The 20,498-nt window shown below is 40.2% G+C and overlaps 1 protein-coding gene across 2 annotated transcripts; it reads right to left on the reverse strand.

The window, feature by feature from the left end:
• Positions 1–1,805: 1,805 nt before the first annotated feature.
• STIL (STIL centriolar assembly protein) lies at positions 1,806–20,424 on the reverse strand. 2 transcript variants are annotated; one of them, XM_005423150.3, is made up of 16 exons: positions 20,418–20,424; positions 19,295–19,402; positions 18,852–18,967; positions 18,555–18,742; positions 17,320–17,567; positions 16,392–16,475; positions 16,196–16,282; positions 14,403–14,550; positions 13,154–13,263; positions 12,233–12,347; positions 10,390–11,442; positions 8,947–9,097; positions 7,992–8,217; positions 5,936–6,128; positions 5,143–5,396; positions 1,806–3,327 (listed from the first exon to the last, which is right to left on the reverse strand). In XM_005423150.3, exons 2-16 carry the CDS (start codon positions 19,384–19,386, stop codon positions 2,508–2,510), a joined length of 3,885 nt encoding a protein of 1,294 aa, XP_005423207.1. In that variant the 5' UTR covers positions 19,387–19,402; positions 20,418–20,424; the 3' UTR covers positions 1,806–2,507. The 2 variants fall into 2 exon arrangements, with proteins under 2 accessions (XP_005423207.1, XP_030914589.1); XM_031058729.1 differs by lacking the exon at positions 20,418–20,424 and adding an exon at positions 20,052–20,077.
• Between the last annotated feature and the right edge of the window lie 74 nt (positions 20,425–20,498).

The following is a 20,498-nucleotide window of genomic DNA, read 5'->3' on the forward strand; positions in this document are numbered from 1 at the left end:
GTCACGACGCGCCGGAGAGCCCGCCGTGCCTCCCGCCAGGAAACACGACCATGTTCGAGCCGGCTCCTCTCAGCAACAGGAAGCGTTAAAGATAGAACAGCCGGGGCTGGGCGGGGGAGATTAGGAAGCCGAGCATCTTCTGAGCACCGAGGGCCATTCCCAGCCGTGCCTGTGTCCGCTGCGGCGGGAGCCGGGCCGTGCTCAGCACACCTCCGGCCCGCATTTTGACTTTATTGAAGAGGGATCAAACCCATCAGTCAGGGTGGGGAGCACCGAAATTATCCAAAGTAAAGCAGTCAGTGATGCTCTGAGCAGGCTCAGCACCTTTTCAGCTAGCACTATAAATATCTTCCCTTAATAGTAATAAAGAATATAATAAAGAATAGCTTGAAACAATAGAAGAAAAAAAAAAAGCCCAAAACCAAATCAATAAAGCCTTAATGTTGCCCCATTAGCCATGCCATCACCTCACAAGCCAGCTCTGGAGCTTGGGCCTCAGTGCTCAGTTAACAAAGCCAGATCAGGCTTACTGCGAGGTTGTTTGGTTTGTTTTATTTTTTTTCCCTCAAAATGCAGTGGATGCTTCAGGGAAAAAAAATCCAGACATCTCAAAATTACTCAGCACCACACTCAGAAAGGAAAATGCTGCTTAAAGGGAAGGGTGTTTTTTGTTGTTTTGGTCCAGTAAATTAACATTTTGCTTGCTTGGAGGTTGCTATCCAGGATTATATGCTTTGTGTAACTTATTATAACACCACACCCTTGTCCTGAGCTGTGTGCAAGTAGTTTGGCTTTTGTTTTCAAATTGTTTTTAGCCCTTGAGCATTTGAAGAAAGTCTTTAAAATATTAACCAATACAGCTGTCATCTTCCTGTGTTTCCAGACATTTTACAATAGGAAACAAAGAACAAAACCCTGCAACAATAGCTCAGAGGTATGAATTGCCTCATTCATCTCACTGGAATGTTCAAAAACATTAACTATTTTTTGACTGATTCAGCAGAAAATGTGCTGGCAGATAATAAGCTTTTGCCTGATCCAGGGGAGATTCAGGGACTGAGAAAGGTTTTATTTTTCAGCACAATAAAGTAGCACCTTTCCTGAAAGGAAGCAAATATCCTTGTTGATGGAAGAGGCTGCGTGAGAGGAGAAATTCTGGCTTAAAAGGAGCTGCTGCCTTCCTCTCTCTATACTGGCTTCAAAACAGCACATGGTTTATCTCAGCCCAATTCTGTAATAAATTAATTAGCAATTAGTGCCCACTGAAACACACCAAGAACACTGCAGTCCTTAGGATGTGACTGGGAAAGGCCCAGGATTTCAGTACAGGGTGTTTTAATCTTTGCTTTAACACTCAGAACAGGAAAGGCAAGGTCAGCCCCAGGCTGAACTGCAGTTGAGACAATGCCATCACTAAAACAAAGTTTGTTCCAAAGCCTGTGAGAGAATGCTGATGCACCTAAAAGGCCAGTGAGAAAACACATGGCTCTACCATCATTTCACTGTCCTCCCACCAGGAATGGTGGGAATGGGAATGAATCACCACTTCCAGCCAATTCTTCATCTTGTGCAATATTATCATCACAAGGTTATGGAAAAGAGCTGCTTCATTAATAGACTGGAGTGCTTGGTGACAGAGTATTTATGTGTTCATTCAGAACAAAGTAAATTATTATTTCTGCTTACCCCACCACCCAGTATCAGACTCCTGGTGAGTTCAGTAGCGGGTGAACTACTGAACTTCAATTTAACCATTTTAACAATGACTGGAAAGCCACATGTGTCTTAAATAAAGGCAGCATTAGTCAAGTGAAGATTAATTTTTTAATGGAAACTTTGACCTTTATCAGTGGTATGTAGTTTTAAATAAATAGAAAACATAGAGATGAAAAAAAAATACAAGTCTTAAAAGTGCCAGCTTTCCCCCATTTCCTTCAAAGATTCCATGATACAGAGAGTTACACGTGCCATTTTGGCTGAATTTGAAATAATTTTATGCAAAGTAAAGCCAAAGGTATATTTCCCTTCCCCACAGACACAACCCACAAACAGGAATCCAACCATTTCAGCAAATTTCTAAAAATTAGTGCTTTAGCTCTGTTACCCCTGCTCTGCCACACACATCATCAGTGGCTCACAGTTGGCACAACCATGGAAAAGTCCGTTTTTAAAAAGTCAACAAAAGAACACTTAAGTAAAAAATCACCGCTGTTAAAATTATATTAAAAGTACATCTTGGGCTCAGGTTGATTCACCTTCAATATGCTTTAAAATCACACCTAACTGTAAACAAAAGTGCACACGTATGTCTGTGCTGATCAGCACTGCCTCAGCCAGGCACTTTGAGGTGCCTCTCCCTGAGCTGGCTGAAAACTCAGTTCTGCAAGTTTTACACTGCTACAACAGAGTGACCTCTTCAAAGAGAGCTCAATCCGTGGTTTCCTGTACTCTTTTACAGAGAGGGCCCTCTGATTTGAAGCAGTGGTTGCAGCCATCTCCAGGGATGTTCAGAAGAGCTTTGGTAATTGCCTGAGTTGTTTGACATCAAGAATGGTGCCAACAGAATTGATGCTGTTTGACTGGTTTAACATTTCAAGGGTTGGAGTGTGCAGATTTCCACGAAAGGCCTGAGTATCTCCTCCATCTTTCCTGACAGGTTGTTCAGTGAATTCAACCCTCCCAGGTAACAATCTGGTTTTTGATTTTAAATCCTTCAGGAACTGAAGTGAGTTTTCATTTGCTTGATCTGTTCTGGGAGGAAAAATTTCATTTGTAATGTTTCTTAACACAGGGCTGTTTAATTCTGGAGGAGAAGCATTAGTAGCCAACTCTCTGTTGTGACTTTTTAGATGAATGGGAAGCCTTCCATCCACTCTTTTGGGTAATTCAGTCTGGTGGCTGAAGCTGTCCAATGCAGGGACACAGTTTTTGTCTGGCATGCTTTTGCTTTTGACAGTGCCAAAATTGCCATCTTGAGCCTGCAGTTCCTCTTCGTCCTCACTGCTGTCACTGCCCTGTATCAGCCCATATCGCTTCATGTACTTCTTGGTTGCAAAGGACATGTTGTTGGGAGAAATTAAACTCAGACCCACCATGCTCTTGTCCGTATTTGTTTGCAGGATGTCTTGGAAGGAGAAATCTGAGGGAGGATTCTGGCCTGAGTGACTGAGGGACAGTCGGGATAACTGATTTTCACTGAGGTACTTCAGGGCTATGGCGTTGGCTTCCATGCTCAGATCAACAACGTTGGGACACATGCTGACATTGGCAAGTAACATGGAATTTAACCCAGGCACCACTGCTTCAGGGCTTATGCACGCCAAGATGCTGAAACAAAGCAGCAAAAAGTTACCTCAGCATTACAGGAAAAGCATCAATTTCACAATTTTGCTCACTGTACTGATTTCTCCTTTCTTCTGAACACAGCCCCATCAGGACTGAGATCATATTATCTGCACATAATGAAAACCAGCTACCCACCCCCATAAGTATCCAAACACTGTCAGAGGATGGATGATATTCCCTTCTCCTTCAACACACAGTACCCTCATATGAAGAGCCACCCCTCTCTAGCAGGTTACAGTGCTGGTTTTGGTTTTAAAGCAGGTTGGAACTCTTGGTCTTTTCTCACCAGTGAATGAGACATTATGCATGTCTGATCCTGCAACTCTAAATTCTACCATTCAGCCCAAATTTTAGAGCTAGAAATAACCAGCCAAACAACTGAGACCAAGAACATCTTTCCCAATGCACGGTAATTCCAGGATTTTTACAGAAACTCTGACATAGCGTTTGTTTCCAGAAACCTACAAGGTTCTAGTTTTTGAAGTATCTTCAAATGAGGAATGTTCATTTGTTCTGTTGCCTGCTGCAGCAATTTCTTGTATATATATCTTGTGTTTAAAGACCAAAAGAACAAGCTCTGGTACACCAGTAATGGTTGTAAACCACTGCATTTAGCTCACACATCATATATTAGTTCATAAACCTAAGCTCCTCATATTAAGAATTAAGAGGTTTCCTATTTCACTGAGCACAAATGCTGAAGTTTGCCCAGGGAGAATAAACTGGCTCAGCAACAACGACCACTTATTATGCTATGGAGCTGCACTGTTGTTTCCTTCTCTACTGAGCTGTAGACCTTTTCTCAGAATTGTTTATCAGTCTTGAAAGTGGCAGAAGGAAGAACTCCACCCCACTCCCCAAGTTTGAAGAAAAAACCCCCAAGAGCTCCAGTTTTGCCTTACGGGTTCACATGTTAGCATGTTATTGACATTAAAATAACACTGACAGACTCCAGCCAGGAAGGTAGTCCAGAAATCCCAGAAAATCACCCAATAAAATACAAGTAAAAAGGAGACAAAAGAGGTTAGAAGCTGTATGACTGGAAACAACTTTTGACACATGGCTGAAGAGAAGATTAATTAGGAGGTAGTTAGATTTTTTGTTTACATAACAGCTACACACTAGAATCAAGAAGACAATAAGGATGAAAGTGAAGCTGTACCAGGCAGTCAGCCTATGCCTACACAGCTATGTAAGTAAATTCCTGTGCCTAAAAACCCTCCTTCAGAAGTTACTTCTCTGTTCCTTCCTCTGTTTCAACAAGGCTGTTGTTTCCCTCCCCAGCACTTTCTCTGCTCAAGGCACAGCACCCACAATAACAAGCAATTAGGACAGAACCAGCTTTGATTAGATACCAAAGCCACAGTAACAATTTCACATATACTGGTAAAGAGCAAGACAAAGGTTAAGAAGCGATGGCAAAATACACAGCTGCTTAATGTTCAGTCTCCCAGGTCCAGAGCTGCTCTGGAATACCTGGACTCAGACCAAAGAATTGCCCATAGCTTCCTTGTTATTCTAGGGAATTACATGCACAATGCTTTAAGAATCACCAGATGCTGTAACAGCAAGAGCTACTTGTGTTCTATTTAAATATTCTGAGTTTTTCTAGCAGAGCTCTTGAACCTATCTGAAATACCCATAGCATGAGCCAGCATGTCAATTTTGCAGCAAATGCAGATCAAGGTGCACCCAAACCCCAGTGGCAATGAACAGTCTTCTCTTGACTCATTGAGCCACATCTTCATTTTCAGTTGGATCTGCACATTACTACTCAAAACCACCAGCATTTTTTACCTGGCATTGTCCACTTTGTGTGTATTTTGCTTCATACTGCCAGGTGAGTCCACTGTCACTCCAAGGCTCCTCAGCTGTTTGAGTGTGGCACTAATGACACTCTCTTTGTCCACCTCTCCTGTGTGAGTCTCTGAAGCCACTTCTGCTGTACCATCAATATCCTGATATGTAGGACCATCATCAACAACAAATCCTGATTTTAAAGGCAAGTGATCTTGCTCTTCTGAGGTCTTTAAGAGGTGGTTTACTTGGCCCTACAGAAAAAGGAGCACACGGCAAAAACATAGTGACATACAGGGACTGTCAAATACCAAATTCCTGACTACACAACTTCAAATACAACTTGATGGATTAATAGCTTATGCTACCAAAGAAGGCAAATTCAGATACAGTTCAGATGCAATCACAAACCCACAGCAGTGTAGTCAAACACTGGAACATCTTACACTTCAGGTTTTCTAAAAGAGTCTGTTCTGAATTTAAACACATCACATACTGATATTCTTCAAGATGAAAATATCTGCCCTTTAAGGGACTTGAAGTTAAAATGCTGTGTTATTTTAAAGGCCACTAATTTGGGAAGTTATCAGCTGAGGTCCTTGAATTAAAAAATATTATTTATTAGATAATAGAAAGTACTCCACGTATGCATGAAAGAGAAGTACAAAATAACCACTTAAACATTTAAAAAAATTGAAGAACCACAAACTCAGAGTTTTCTGTAGAGCACAATGTGAATCTGAAAACCACAAGCAGCTTTCATTCATGCCAATACCAAACGTGCATGAGTTACCAGTAAGTCCTGGTAAAGCTTCAGCTCCTCTGAGGGCTGCTGAGGCAGCAGCGGGGTGGGTGGCTCCGAGCTCTGCTCACTTGTTACCACCACCTGGCTCCTGGCTCCCTCCGATGGCTCTTTCTGTAAAGACACACTGGCACTTTCTTCCAAGGATGAGCCACGAACAAGTGCCTGGGAAACGTTTCCAGTTCTGGAAGAAAACACCAAGATAGCTACATACTTCTTGAAACAGTATATGTGTCATTATCACTATATGTACTTTATTTGTTTGTGAATATCAGAGGAGGAGAACAATCGATCCTAAGAGGTTTTAGTTTTGCCTGCTGCTCAAGGCTTTGCTCCTTTCTGCAGTCAAAAGTCTCAAAAGTCATTTGAGGACTGAAGTAATAGACTTCCAACTGTGCAACTACAACAGCCTGACTAGTCTTCCAAAAGATTATTTGCAATTGGCAATGGCATCTCTGGACTAGTCAAAACTAAATGATACACTATGACTTAAACCAGATGAAAGGAAAATTATCAACAATTTGGAATTTAGGTTTTCAGTAGATCACTTATAAGCCTTTATGAGCAAGTATCTTCTGTATGCTCTGACACATGACTTATTAAAAAAGCTGCTTTCACCAAGGTACATATCTTACCATGGGATTCCCGTGGCAGTTTAAAAACTTCTCAAAGACAATTACAAGTACACACGTGCACACTGAGTATCACAAACTGAGAACAAACACCTAGTTGAAATATTTTTCAATAAGAGATGTGAAAGAGGAGCTATAAAGGCTAAACACTGAATGAGTTACAACACAAGGCTCTGCACCCCCCTCATTGGTGTATGCATTGCATAAGCCTTTGGAGACCAGACATATCAATACTACTATCATCCCAAGAAGATCCTCAAGCAACCCTCCTCCCCCTTCCTGTTCCTCCTGAGGAGACAAGTGTAAGATAAGGGAATTTCAGAACTCAACTGATCAATTGCCTGTGTTGAAAGTGATAAGATTTAAACCACGTGACATACCAGATAGTCAATGTAGGTTATCAGCTACTGTTACACTAGCAATTATTCATCATTCCCAAAAACGTTCCCCTCCTCCTCCTCAAAGAAATCTGGGTGATGCTCTACATTCTCACTATAAGATACTTTACAGCTATTTTACTGGTTTATGAATCAAAGTTGAAGAGAACCTTAAGATGGCATTGTCCAAAATTACAATGTTCATAAGATTGATCTGAATCTGTAACATTTCTGATAGCAATATATGTTTGCAGACAGCACTTTAATCAAGGACTATGAATAGTTAAGTTATAGCTTCATTACCATCATTTTTCCCAATATGAGTATTTTAGGAACCTAATTTAACTGGAAGGGCATTCCCCCTCCTTTGGCTTTTTATACTTAGGCAATATTAGATCACTAAAGTGCTAAATTGTTGAGTTATCCCTACGTAGAAATAGCATGCATATAGATAATTAAAAATATTTTAAAAACCACTTCCCAAATTAGTCTGAGATTAGTCACTGCACTATAAAGCAACTGAGCTTAAAAATAATTAACAGCAGTGAAGTCAGTATCTGCATGCACCACTCACAAAGTAATCAGGCATAAAATAAAGAGAAATTCAGGGAACAGCCACATAATCATAAACACCTCATCCCAAGTCCCTCAGAACTGGAAAGGTTCTGAATGCTGACAAGGAAAAGCCACTGTAGGAAAACAACTGAGTATAGCAGCATCCCCCTTTCCAGTCAGGATTTAAGGTAAGAAAAGGAATGCTGCCAGCCCAGGGCATGTTTCTGTAAGTTAAAGGCTTTTGCCATCAGCTGCTGCTGACAAGTAGTTAAACCTGCATGACTGATAAATGCAGACTCTAAAGGCAGATGTCTTTTGGTGAGCTGTACAATTCAAAGCATAATTAAAAATAAAGAAGGGAGAGAACACAACAGCTGAGGTCAGACTATTTATAACTCCTGAAGGAAAAAATATTACAGAAGTAATAACTTACATAAGGCAGTTCAGCACATTATGTGAGCACAGGGTGTTTCTGCTACTTACTGGGGAGTGTTCTGATTAGCTCCTTCTTCCACAAGGTGAATACTCTCTACAAAGCTGGGCATGTCAACCGCCCTTAAGGATGAAGCAATACTTGTATTACTTGCATCTTGTTCAGCATTAATTGAAATGTTTATGTCCTCCTTAGAAATCTCTCCATCTTCTTTTTTCCCTCGTGGTATGGAGTTGCCTTGTTTTTCTGAGTCTGTATTCCAAAATAAACTAGCACCTAGGACAAAATTAGAGGTTTAACTATTTAGGAAGAGTCATTACTTTTTTTTTGAGACTCTTTGGCTTTCTATAGCTAGAGGAATAATTCTCTCCCATTCATGTTTTTTTCATCATTTAAAAAGCAATTTACAGTTTAAATCAGCTAAAGGCTGCCAAAACATCATTCAAGTCCTAGTTTCTTCCAAAGTATACTTGATGAAAATAAATGGTTGTAATAAATAACTTTAATGCATTGACCTTGAGCCTGTTTCAAAGTTTCCTCCAGACTAAGCACAACATTTCCATGGATTTAGCAGGAGCCAATATGTTAATATGCAGCTGTACAGATACAGCTGCATAACTCTCCTAAACTAAAGCAAATACAATCTCCTCTTCATGCAAGATTTACAAACAACATCAATAATATACATATTGGCATAGAAACAATTACTTTAGAAAACAGTGTATTAAATAAAAAAGATGTGTAGTTACATTTCAACAAGACACCATTTTAAATAGAACACCTTTCTAAACCTATTGGAAAAATAACTCTTTCAGTGATGGCAAAGACAAAAGTAACTCCAGCCTAAACTTGCAAATAACACCTCAACAACTTAGGTGGTTTTTGGATCTAGGCGCATGTTTGCACAGCTTCTTTCTGCAAAAACATTTCCTCCATGCCCCAACAAACCACAGAAACGTCCAGAAAGCAGCAGCGCCAGTCTGTGTTAAAGGAATGAAGCGTTACCTGTGCTCACGGCAACGCTCACGCTTCTCCTGGGGTGCGATGGCGGTGAGGTCTGAGTTTCCATGGAAACCAGCTCCCCTGCCTTGTCCGCCTGCACCGTCGCCTCCGAGGAACCCTCCTGGCGAGCCTGAGCCTCCAGCAAGCGCTGGATCTGTAACAGTCATCACAAAGTTAGGATCTGCACAATAAAATATCAGCTATGACAGGCAAAAGTAAATTAATTGGGTTCTGCTAAGATCTGGATTCAAACGCAGGCTGCGCTGCCACAGCAGCCTGAACACCTTCCAGTTGTCAGCAGTGCACACAGCAAAAATCAAAACACCAATTTTGATGCTGGCAGAGCTAGCAAAGAAGATCTGTAAGCACATTGGCAGAGGCAGCACCAAGACAACTTGGGTAAAGCCTGTTTGCACCACACTTGCTGGAAGTATTCCCTCCCTTTCATTCACATACAAAGCCCATTAACCGACTTACCAGCCAAGCATTTACATGCCAACTGCCCCTACACCAACTTTGTATTAATTACAAAGCTAAGCAATTAAATGATAAAATTAAGGTTGCCAGGCAATCTTGTCTCTAGGATTTTCATCCACCCTGTTCAACGATTAGCTAGCAGCTCCAGGGAGAAATACAGTTAACAGTGAAGGCTGCAGTAAGGAGGGGTTTCCCTCATGCACAACCCACGCTTTAGGAGCTTGACTTTACATACAGGAACTATACCAAAAACAAATTCCAGCTGTTATTTTCTAGTTCAAGTACTGCAAACTTTTCTGTTTGTATTGTTCATCACCAGCAGCAAAATTTAAACTCTGGCTCTTCAGCCCCAAATCATACCCTGCAAAATACAGGGCCAGAAGGTTGATCAAGGGATGGATATTTTGAAGAAACTTAACCTGGTGAGGCAACAGAGCACAGCAAGACCCCCAAAGTCCAGTTTTCCAGCACAGAAAAGACCTGGTGAACCAGGAATTGATGCTTTGAAAACTTAAGTTGTCTGCAACAGCTCAGGGAGCTGCAGGCTTGAAGGTGGAAAAAGCAGCATATGAGAATATTCTGTGCTTCATTATTTACAATAATTCCAAAGCCTATAGCCTATGCAATTTTATTTTTTTTTTACATGGACAAGCATGTAAGTCAGAAAGCATTTATACAGAAAGGGTATCAGTTTGCATTACAAACAGTCTACTAAAAATAAACCTTTATGTTATGGAAATATAACAGAAATAAACACAAAGTTTAATTAGATCTAAGTAAAATAATTTTTAAAGGGACATTAGTTGGTAAGGTAATGGAGTCCCCTCTCCATGCCCAAACTGCAGCTGGTATGACAGGCTCCCTTGTTCCAACACGGATAGACAACAGTTAATTTAATTCCTTTAGCAGGGGAACTATCAAAGCATAATCACTGAGAGGGCAGAGGAGAAAGCTGACATTTCCACAGACCTGAGCTTGCAGTAATTTGAGTTGCCTGTCCTGCTGGGTGAGGAGCCGGAATGCATCTGGAGATAATCCCATCATGCCATTATCTGATGCTGCTGCAGGAGCCGGCGTGTGCAGGCACGGGGAGTGGGCTGCACAGCACTGCACACTCGAGGGGCTCGCACTCGATGCCATCCTCATTCCAGCTGATAAGCCATTGTCAAGAGAGCAGCTCCCTGTTTTCCCAGGATATCTCACATTTATAGGGCTGCTCGTGGCATACCCTGGGTTGCAGCAAACATTTGGGCAAATAATATTTTGATGGAACACTGCACAAGGATTTTGCTGAGCCATCTCCGGTTGGATTTCCGCTCCGTGATTTGGGCTCGTTTTCCCAACTCCTTGCCATGGGTTTATGGGATTGTACTGGAGAGAAGCAGGACACTGACAGCTGCATGCTGGACAGGAAGGTGGCACTTGAACTGGCACCTGCAGATCTGGTGGCTGTCTGCAGCTCTGTGGTGACAAAGCAGAGTTGTAGAGGACTGGCTGTGTGACAGCAGGAAGCTGCTTGGAACCAGACACTGATGTTCTCCTAGGCAGAGGCTCTCCCTGTGGTGTGACACTCTCAGGATTTAATACAAGTTTTTCCAATGGCTTTCTGGGGTGGTGCACAGATGCATCTGGGGAAGTCCCACTACAAGGAGTTGAAGGAGAAGATGATCCTGAACTTTTTCTTGATTGAGGGGAAGCCTTCTTACACTGCACCTGCTGCTGCAATAGGGCTTGATTTCCTCTGCAAGGCATTGAAGGTGGAATTTTCTGGTTTATAGGATTTGGTAATCGTCTCAAAGAGGGATCTCCCATATTAGCAGGAAAGTTCTGCCTGTCTTCAGAGTGCTGGCTGGGTTGACACATAGGTCTCATGCAACACTTCTTTTTAATAGGCTGATTTGGCACTGTGGGCAGACTTTTAGCACTTGAAGTCCCCACAGGCTTAGATGATTGTCCTGATTCTATGAAACTCCCATCCAAAATAAGTGACAGCTCCGGCACTGAAGGAAAAATTCTGGTAACCTGAAGGGACAATTACACACATATATGATAATTTTAAAATATTGTCTGCTCTTTGAATGCAGAGATTCCTCAAAGACAATGTTTTCATTTAAAATCAATATATGATAATTATCAGCTTCCAAACCAATCACATGTTAAATACATTCCTTAAAGACTGGAGAATCCAGAAAAAGCAGCAAGATCTCTAGTATCATTCTTAAAGGAAAATTGCTTTTATATAGTGTAACAGCTCTGTCTGCCAAATGAATGCTCCATGTCATTTAGGAGTACATTTCAGAATAGGGATATTTCCCTTCTAGAAGTGGACTCTGTGTCCCTTCTTACTATTTTCAGATCCAGGCGATAGCTGCAATAGGACATATTTTATACACAATTATCACATCCTTCTAGACCTATTTGTGTACAAATACTTGTTGTATTTGTACACATTTCAGTGAAAAAAAAAGGACAGAGCAGATCTTTTGGGTAACTGAAATAAAAAAACCCACCAGAGCTGAGTGTCTCTATCTCAGACACTACAGCTCTTCCATTCAAAAACAGTGAGATTCCTAAAATAGAAACTAATCTCTCTGTTCCCAAATCACAACATGTACAGGAATTTAAAGTGTCTAAAATCCTGGAAAAATGGCAGATTAACTATAGGAGTGGGACTCATGGTTAATTTCTTCAATTCTGTTTTCCCTCGCTAGCACTTTGAGAGAGAGAAGCTTTACCCTCTCCAGTTCCCTTACAATGAGTTTTGCTGCTCTAAGGGTCACATCTGAGATACCCAGAGCAACTATTTATTTACCTGTTGACTCACTGGGTGAGGACTTGGAATTGGTCTGGGGGATAAATCCTCATCTTCCACACCAGAGTCATGATCACTTGCTGACAACTTGCTGGGTGAAGAGCCTTGGGGAGGACTGAAACCAAAACAAAGCAAAGTAAAAATGCTTGCTTGTTAGAACTGGCAGCAGTAACATGAAATTTCACATTTTTCAATGTGCCATCTACAGTGCATCCTTTTTCTAAGAAGCAGCTGCCATCCATCTTCTCCCTGGTTAGCTGGGGAGTTAACCCAACAAACAGTTCTAAGACCAAACAATGAAAATAGAAAAGCTGCTTTTGGGCAAGAAGATACAAGCCCTCCCTCCCCACAGCACCACACAAACACACCTTTTAATTGGCATTCTAACAGCAAAGCACCGATATATAGTAAAAAGATAGGAGGTGCTACAGTAAAGATTATAACATTGCTTGAAGGAAAATAAAGGCCATCATCTAGTCATAGATAAAAATTTGATGGATAAGCCAAGTTCTTAAAAATCACTAAGTTTCAACCTATCCAGGTCTTGAAGCTCTGAAAAGTGGGAAGAAAAAAAGGAATTTTTTTTACTTAAGTAGATTTCAATTAGAGATTGGCTTCAAAGGACAGATACCACTTAAAGCTTCATACAGTGAACTAAGCCTCATCAGTGAGGAAGCCTTTTTAGAAACATACACTGTATAAACTAAAACCACCAGTACCAAGTAGGTTTTTTTGGAATACAGACAGCTTAGCCTTCTTACTTGAAAAATATTAACTCTAGGAATAAATAAAAGCACATAAACAGATTTTAATGCAATAGAATGTATGCGCAGCTCAACTGACACATAGCACAGATCAGATCAAAACCCTCATCCAATAAATATTTCATTTTTGCACATAAATGGCATCTCAGAGATTTACCTTTTAATTGGAAGTTTCTTGCAAATTCTGCTGAAGAACTCAGTTTCTGCATTTTGGTTTTCTGCACTCAACTCAAACTGGATAGGGCTCTTGTCTGATGGTTCAACATTCTGGAATGAAATGTTCCATATTTGTGAGGCACAAAACCTTCAAACTTTCAATCACTGAGATACTACTCCCAAAGAAACAGCTTTAAGGACATTTATATGATTATTTGCTGCTTGTCTCCTACTTTCAAGAATTTCAGCACTAAAAGGAAGCAAGCAACTTCCCTTCCTGTTTAACACTGTTCCCCTGCTACTCTGTAAAGTAGTTGGGCTAATTATAGCCATGAGCAGATGCTTCCTCACAGTAACTGCTCAGATACTCCTCCAGGGCTGCCACCACTACAGGAAACAGCAAACGTTCCTGTACTGCTTCACACACCACAGCTGGGCAACTCCTGGAGACAACAGAAGTGAGCTTCTGTGGAGAGATCTGTCATCATCATAGAAAGCTGAGCTGCCCTAGGCTAAAGGGAGAAGGCAGCCTTGAAGGAAATTCAATTGGGAAGAGAACTGAGTACACAGCACAGCACACACATTACACTCACTGCTTCTCTGACAGAGCTTAGCAGCACTTACTGAGCAAATTAACAGCCCAACTTCAGGTTCTGCACAAGCCTTAGAAAACACATAAGGAACTGAGATTTCCTAGAACTTCCTCAAACCTTATAGCCATCTCCCAGACTTTTATCATCAAATTCTTTCAGAGAGTTACTTTGCACAGAGATAAAATTTTCCATTAATAAAACTGATTAAATTAGTAACCTCTGAATTCCTTTTTGCATTCAACTTCAAGCAAAGCACAACACTCAGCTTTGCTCTCCAGCAAGCATCACCCAGAGCAGCTGTTAGATGTGGCCAAGGTGAACACAGCACACCAGAGTAACAAATGCTGCAGGAAGTCTGAGTCTCTGCTCACAAGGCCAGAAGGTCACTAGTAGGAAGGAACACTAACCAAGGCCAACACAGCATGATATACTTAAAAGACAGATGCTTAATGCTATTAGAAAAGTGAGCAGTGCTGACTTTGGAAGTAATTTCTCAATTTGAGGGACAAACTGAATTTAGAGTGGTCCCTAGGAAAAAGCAGCTTTATAGAGCTACATCATTTTCAAACACTGCAGATCTATTTGGGTCACATCATAATGATTCTTTGAAGGAAAACTTTGAAGTACCACGATGCAGGAGGAAAGCAAGACACTTACTTTGAACAGGTGAACTGTTTCATGGCAAGTTAGGATCTGAAACCCCAGCTCAGTCTGCCCACTGCATGGAACACATTCATAAAACTCTGGTTCCTTGTGTGTCAATGAATAAAGCACAACAAGAAAACTCCTCGATTCTGAAAAAACCCTAAAATAGAAGAAAAACACATCTTTAAATAACCTAAACATGAAGAAGGCCTTTAGATTTTCAATACAGTGAGCAAGTTTTCACACAGTTTAGCAAACTGGTGAATCACAGCATTTTGAATGGTGCTTAGCTATAGATAGTTAGCAGATGGATTTATGACTGTAGCCACACACAAGAACCAAAGAAAAGGAGAGAAATAGGAATAATCCAAGTCCTTTGTATTTCAAACCTTTATGATCACTTAGTACTTTAAATGAATTCCTGGAAGAGTTCAAACATAACAGAGAAGAAAACATCTCTAAGAATGATATTGTGTTTTATTTTCTTTTTAGTTTTCAGTTGAAGATGCATTATAAAGACACTTAATGACTCAGTGACCCCTAAACATTCAAAAATCATTCATTAGCAAAAAGATTTTTTTAGGAAAATTATATTGAAGGGGTTTTTTTTATAAGTTGAGAATAGTGAGTAACAACAACCAGCATTTAAAACAAGTTCAAGGATAATGACAACAATGTGTGTTTCCAGTAAAAGGTAGTACTACTTTCAGAACAGTTTTTCTTTTATTAGCACTTGTAACATGCTTGTTTGTGAGATTTTTTTATTTGTTTGCTTTTTCATTAAATAACATACACAATAGAAAAAGGAGGAGAAACAGGATGCTTGAAAAACACATTCATGCAACTTCAAAATTTACTTACAACTTAAAGAGTTAAAAATGTATGATGCACAGATTAAGCAGTTAGCCTGCAGAAGTTAATGCTGTATGCATGGTTCATCAAATCTCCCTAATCCACTTCCATGATGGCATCAGTGAAAGTTAATGATAGTCAAGCATCCAACCTGCCTATCTAATAATCTAATTGGTCTCTTATCTGTGTTTGGACATATTTCAGTTGTTAAGGGAAAGAAGTCTATTTTGTAATTGCAGACACCTCTGTTCACCAAATGTGGTTGCATTTCATAATTTAAAAACAAGTGTGGTCAATCAGAAGAAGTGCTTATGCATACAGCATATTTTAGAGTCTCATTTACCTGAGGTGCAGCTTCAAACTATAAACACCTAAACTCTCTCCCAGCTCTATACAAATAGAACTCAGCAAATGTTACAAATGAGAAAATCTAGACAATGAGAAATTATTATCCTCTAACACCACAATCAAAAAATACCCCAGAATGCAAACACTCTTTAAAAAAAAAAAAAAACTCAACATTTAACAGGAGCAGCATAGGATGCAAATCAATATGTTGGTCAGACACAACCAGGAAGACAACTTATCTCAAAGAAAATACCCCTAAGAAAAGCTCAAAACCAAAACCCCACCACTGTTTAAACTACTGTTTCCTGCTTGTGGCTTCTTATTTAAACTAAAATGCAGTGACCTCAAGGATATTAATGTTCAGCCTCTTCTGACTTTGGGATATCAGCTCAGTTTTCCAACATTTCAGTCACAGAATTTTTGTGTAGAAGCCAAAACCAAAAAGAACATTTAAACCAGACAGCCTTACCTCTATACAACATATAAATCACAGAATTTCCTCAAATATCTTTGAGCAGAGCCCATGCTGCCATGCATTTCTGTGGAATACTTTTTTTAGCTTCTTTTTTTAAAACTTCTATGTTTTACCTATAAAAATGACTTGCCTTTCTTGAATTGAAGAACTGAACAAATATCGCAAGCAACAGGCCCAGACTTGAGGACTATAGATATGAGTAACTCCACTCAGCCAACTAGAAAGAAGAAAAAAATCTAATTAGGGACAGCTCTGTTACCAAATTTTTGCTATGTAATCCCTCAGATACATCTCAAATCAATGTGTGTATTAATCTGAACACTTACACTCCAACTAAAGGCAGAGCATAAGCCTTGGGATCAGACTCAAGCAGCAAAAGCAATTTCCTTGTTTGGTCCATAGTAAGGTAGCTGAAAGAAAGCAAAAATTGGGTTGTTTTAGTATTTTGGAAGACAGTTTTTTAGAAAAAAAAATCCTGGAGAGAAGTACAAGTTTAGAAAACACTGTAAGAAAAGAAATTTAGGGGAAAAAAATTAAAGATCAAAACTGCTCTTACTGCACACACTTAACAGCAACTCCCCAGCTTTTCAGCAATTCCCAGGGTATGAAAGAGTTATCAAGGACAAAATACAAAATTCACACAGTACTATTTGTAGTATTTTAGTGAATACTGGAATTAGTGTTCATAACAAAACCCCAAGTACCAGTCATGTTAAATTTGAAGACTAACTTTCAGAGAGGCATTCACAAAGTCCCCATCCAAATAAAATGACATTCAGTTATTTCAAATTATTTCTCTGATCTATCCCTAGTCCATCCTACTAAATTAGTTACCAGTCAGAATGATGACTTCCCAATACCATCTCAAAAGCACAATTAACAAAAAGAAAGCTTTGGTTTGCATTCACCTGCTTTTCATTGTAGGGCAAGCATCTGTGGTGTTTAAAAGCTGGAAGCTGTTTATATTTGTTATGTTAACTAGAGGTGTATTCTCCTGCCCCAGTAGGAAGCTCCTTTCACTGAATCCAAAAGCAAAAACTTCTACTCAACCAGTTAATGTTTTTGCTCCACCCCATTTCCTGTTTCTTGTTCATAACTTTTAATACATTCCCAAGGCCAGAAGACATGCCATTTTTATGCCACTTATTTTACTAAAATGCAAACTTCAGTTCAGATCTCTCCTACCCACCTCCTTTAGGAAAGGCAAGAAACTGACAGGCAACTCCGACAGCTTTAGCACCACCCTTTACTCACCCACACTTGTACGTTCCTTGAACTTGTGCAATATTCATAGGACTGGTCAAATTTCTTGCTAGGGCTGTTGGAATAATTGGGACAGACTTCACAGGGGTGTATTCCAAAATATTGGCCAGAGTAAGAGAAGCCCAGCAAAAATTAAAGTGTAGATTATCCAGGTTTTCTGTGAAAACAATGTGAGCTCTAACAGTGAGCAGTTTAGAAAGATCCAGAGATTCTTTACTGCACAGACTCTGCTGCAGACCCTAGAAGTAAGGAAAAAAAAGAGTTAAATACACAAAATTATTTTCTATGATTACCATGATTCAAGATGTATTACACTAGGAATTCAAACCATTCTGCACAGCTACTATTGCATTAGGTACTATACAAAAAGCCATTAGCCCAGGTCTCCAAAGCTCACTGCTCTACTGAACATAATGAATAATGCAGAATAGACTTGAAAATTAGCTATGCACACCTTAGCATTGTTTTATGATGTATTAAAAAACCTGGGGTTACTTAATTATATAAAAATTAATATAATAACAGACAACTAAAAGGCTCGAGCTGATTTACCAGTTTTCTTACTTGCATTCAAGAAATATGTAATTTAGTATCTGGATCTATCATCATGAGAAAGTTCAGATGTGAAGCAGGCTTAATTTATAATATAAAATACACACTACAGATGTGAAGCAGGCTTAATTTATAATATAAAATACACACTACAACAACTACAGGGAAAAATCTACAGGAATGGAAAGTGTATTTAACAGATTACAGCAGAGCACACATTTCAGCTACGGCTGCTAACCTACACAGGGCTCCACACGTTTTGGGCGGGTCATTTGCCTAGCAACACTTCAGCAACAACTGCCCAAATACTGCAACTGATTAATGACAGTTTTGAGGGGAATAAAGACAAAAAAGCTGTTTTCTCTTGTTTAAGTAAGTTTGCCGCAATCGCTTTTGTTTTGCTGATTTTGGTGGTTAGACCAGCTGAAAAACTTTTTCATCCAAGATTAAAGACTGTGTGATCCTTAAACACCTGTGAGGATTAACTGACTTCACCAGTTTCCAATAAACTTCTCAATGGCACTCAAGCAGCTCATTTCACACCATTAACTACATAGTCTTGGTTCAGCCATAACCTCGCTGTGCTGGAAATCCAGCTCTGTGCATAGCCCAGTGTCCTGCCTGGCAGACAGTTCACTGTTTGAGAGACCCAAAAGTTACTATGAACTACCTACCTTGAAAGCCAAGCTGATATCTTCAACACTGTGCACTATTATATTATCTGAACAAGGTCCCCAGGCATTAACTGTACATGGAATCAAGAAGTCTCCAGGAAGGGATGCAGTTGGAATTTTGCCTGATCCACCAGCAACTTCTCGGCCAGGATCAAAGCGATCTACTGTCAGCGTTATGCCTTCCCCATCTTCAAAATACAGAAATACAGTTAGACTCCAAAAGCAACAGCTCAGCCTCCTTAACTACAACTTACTCAACCAACCAATAGTGCCTGTCTACCTGATGTTCAGAATTACCTTCATCTACTGCCAGGGTGCCAAGCAGAAAACAGGAAAATGATTTCTTTTCATTCTGCTTAGCATGGCGATAGGCAAGGCGCAAGGTTTTCTCCACCAGACATATTTTGGGGTTTCTAAAAAGAGACAATCAGCAAGTTTAAGTCACAAATTCTTTTTAATGTTTTTTAAAAAAAGTATCACTTATCCATAGGGGAAGAAAACGGAAAGAAATTTTAAGTTACTTTAAATTGATGCAACTTCAAGCCACTAGACTGCATTACACAAAGGAAAGGAAACTGAATTTTTTCCAGTTAAAATCCCTATATGCTTATAAGAAACACACTGCTTCCTTTTCTTCCGGGCCTTGCCATAGAACAGACTCAAAAGACAAAATGAGGCCTTGCATCACACACTCTATAATTTGTTTTAACCTTTAGTTTGCCCAAAAAGAGTATCAATACCTGTAATAGGTGATGTGTGTGCCAATGACATCGCCCATGGGGACTGGGTCCCAAAGTGCACACCTGGACAGAGGGAAACTGAAAGGGACCATCCTTTTGGGAAGAAATCTGGGAAGATCAGAGATAAAAATGGATTAAAGTACATTGTTATCTTACAATGCTTAAAAGAAGGAACAAAGGCATGACACAGTAAGAAAATCAAGAAATAGGATACATGAAACAAAAAAAGTACCAACAGTTTAAGTCCAGGCCAACAAAGCAGAAACTCTGTCCTACAAAGTTGTCAGAGTCACAAAGTCAACACAAAACCCTTACTGTCCACCTGACAGCTTCTCAGTGGAACCTTGGAAGATGTGTAGGCCAAAATACAAGCTTGCAGATAAAGCTTAAGGAAAAACTATTTGGATATAGTTTAGGAAGAAAAAGAGTTACCACTAATTAGAAGCTCCCATAGCACAAAAAAACTGATTTAGCAAATTTAACACTAGATCAGCTCCCCAAAACCCTGTTTTAGCCTCCGTATTTCAAGTGAGCATTCAAACTACTTAAACTTTGAGGATTTCTGAAATAAAACCTTGGCTTAGTTCAAATGGTATAGCACAGAACTTGCAGTCAGACTTCAAAGAGCCCTGAAGAAATCTGTATGTAATCACATTAACTTATTTACACTATCAGGATTAGATTTTTTTGAGGTGCCTAAACAAAGCAACATACAAAACAACTGACAGCCCATATAATTCGGCAATTACCTCAATACCTTTTAACAAATAAGCAAGAAGTCTCTTTGTAGTTATCTCAAGCATGAAACTTTGCCAAGCAAAGGTGCTTCCTCTGCATTCCAACTTGCCAGGAAAGAACTTTATTTTTAAGGCAGCCCTCCAAGGAACTCAGCCAGGATGCTTCCAGCGGCAGTTAATTAACTCCCCTTAAAAACCAAATGCGCAAACAAGCCTTAAACTCAAATTTGCAGAAGAGGACATTTTTTAAAGCACCACTGTTTCAACTTGACAAGCACGAAGCAGAAGCCCATCTCCTCTCCTCCCACAGCTCTGTATACCGCGGGCCGCACTCGCAGAGGGGCGGTGGGCGCGGTGCGCGCGGCAGGGCCGGGGCGATGCGGTACCTCAGATGCGGGCAGGGCCGCAGCTCTGCCCGCTCCTCTTCTCCCTCTCCCCAGCGTGGAACCCGCCCGCTGCAGCCCCCG

Source organism: Geospiza fortis, unplaced genomic scaffold (genome assembly GCF_000277835.1).
Source record: "Geospiza fortis unplaced genomic scaffold, GeoFor_1.0 scaffold333, whole genome shotgun sequence".
Taxonomy (NCBI): Eukaryota; Metazoa; Chordata; class Aves; order Passeriformes; family Thraupidae; genus Geospiza; species Geospiza fortis.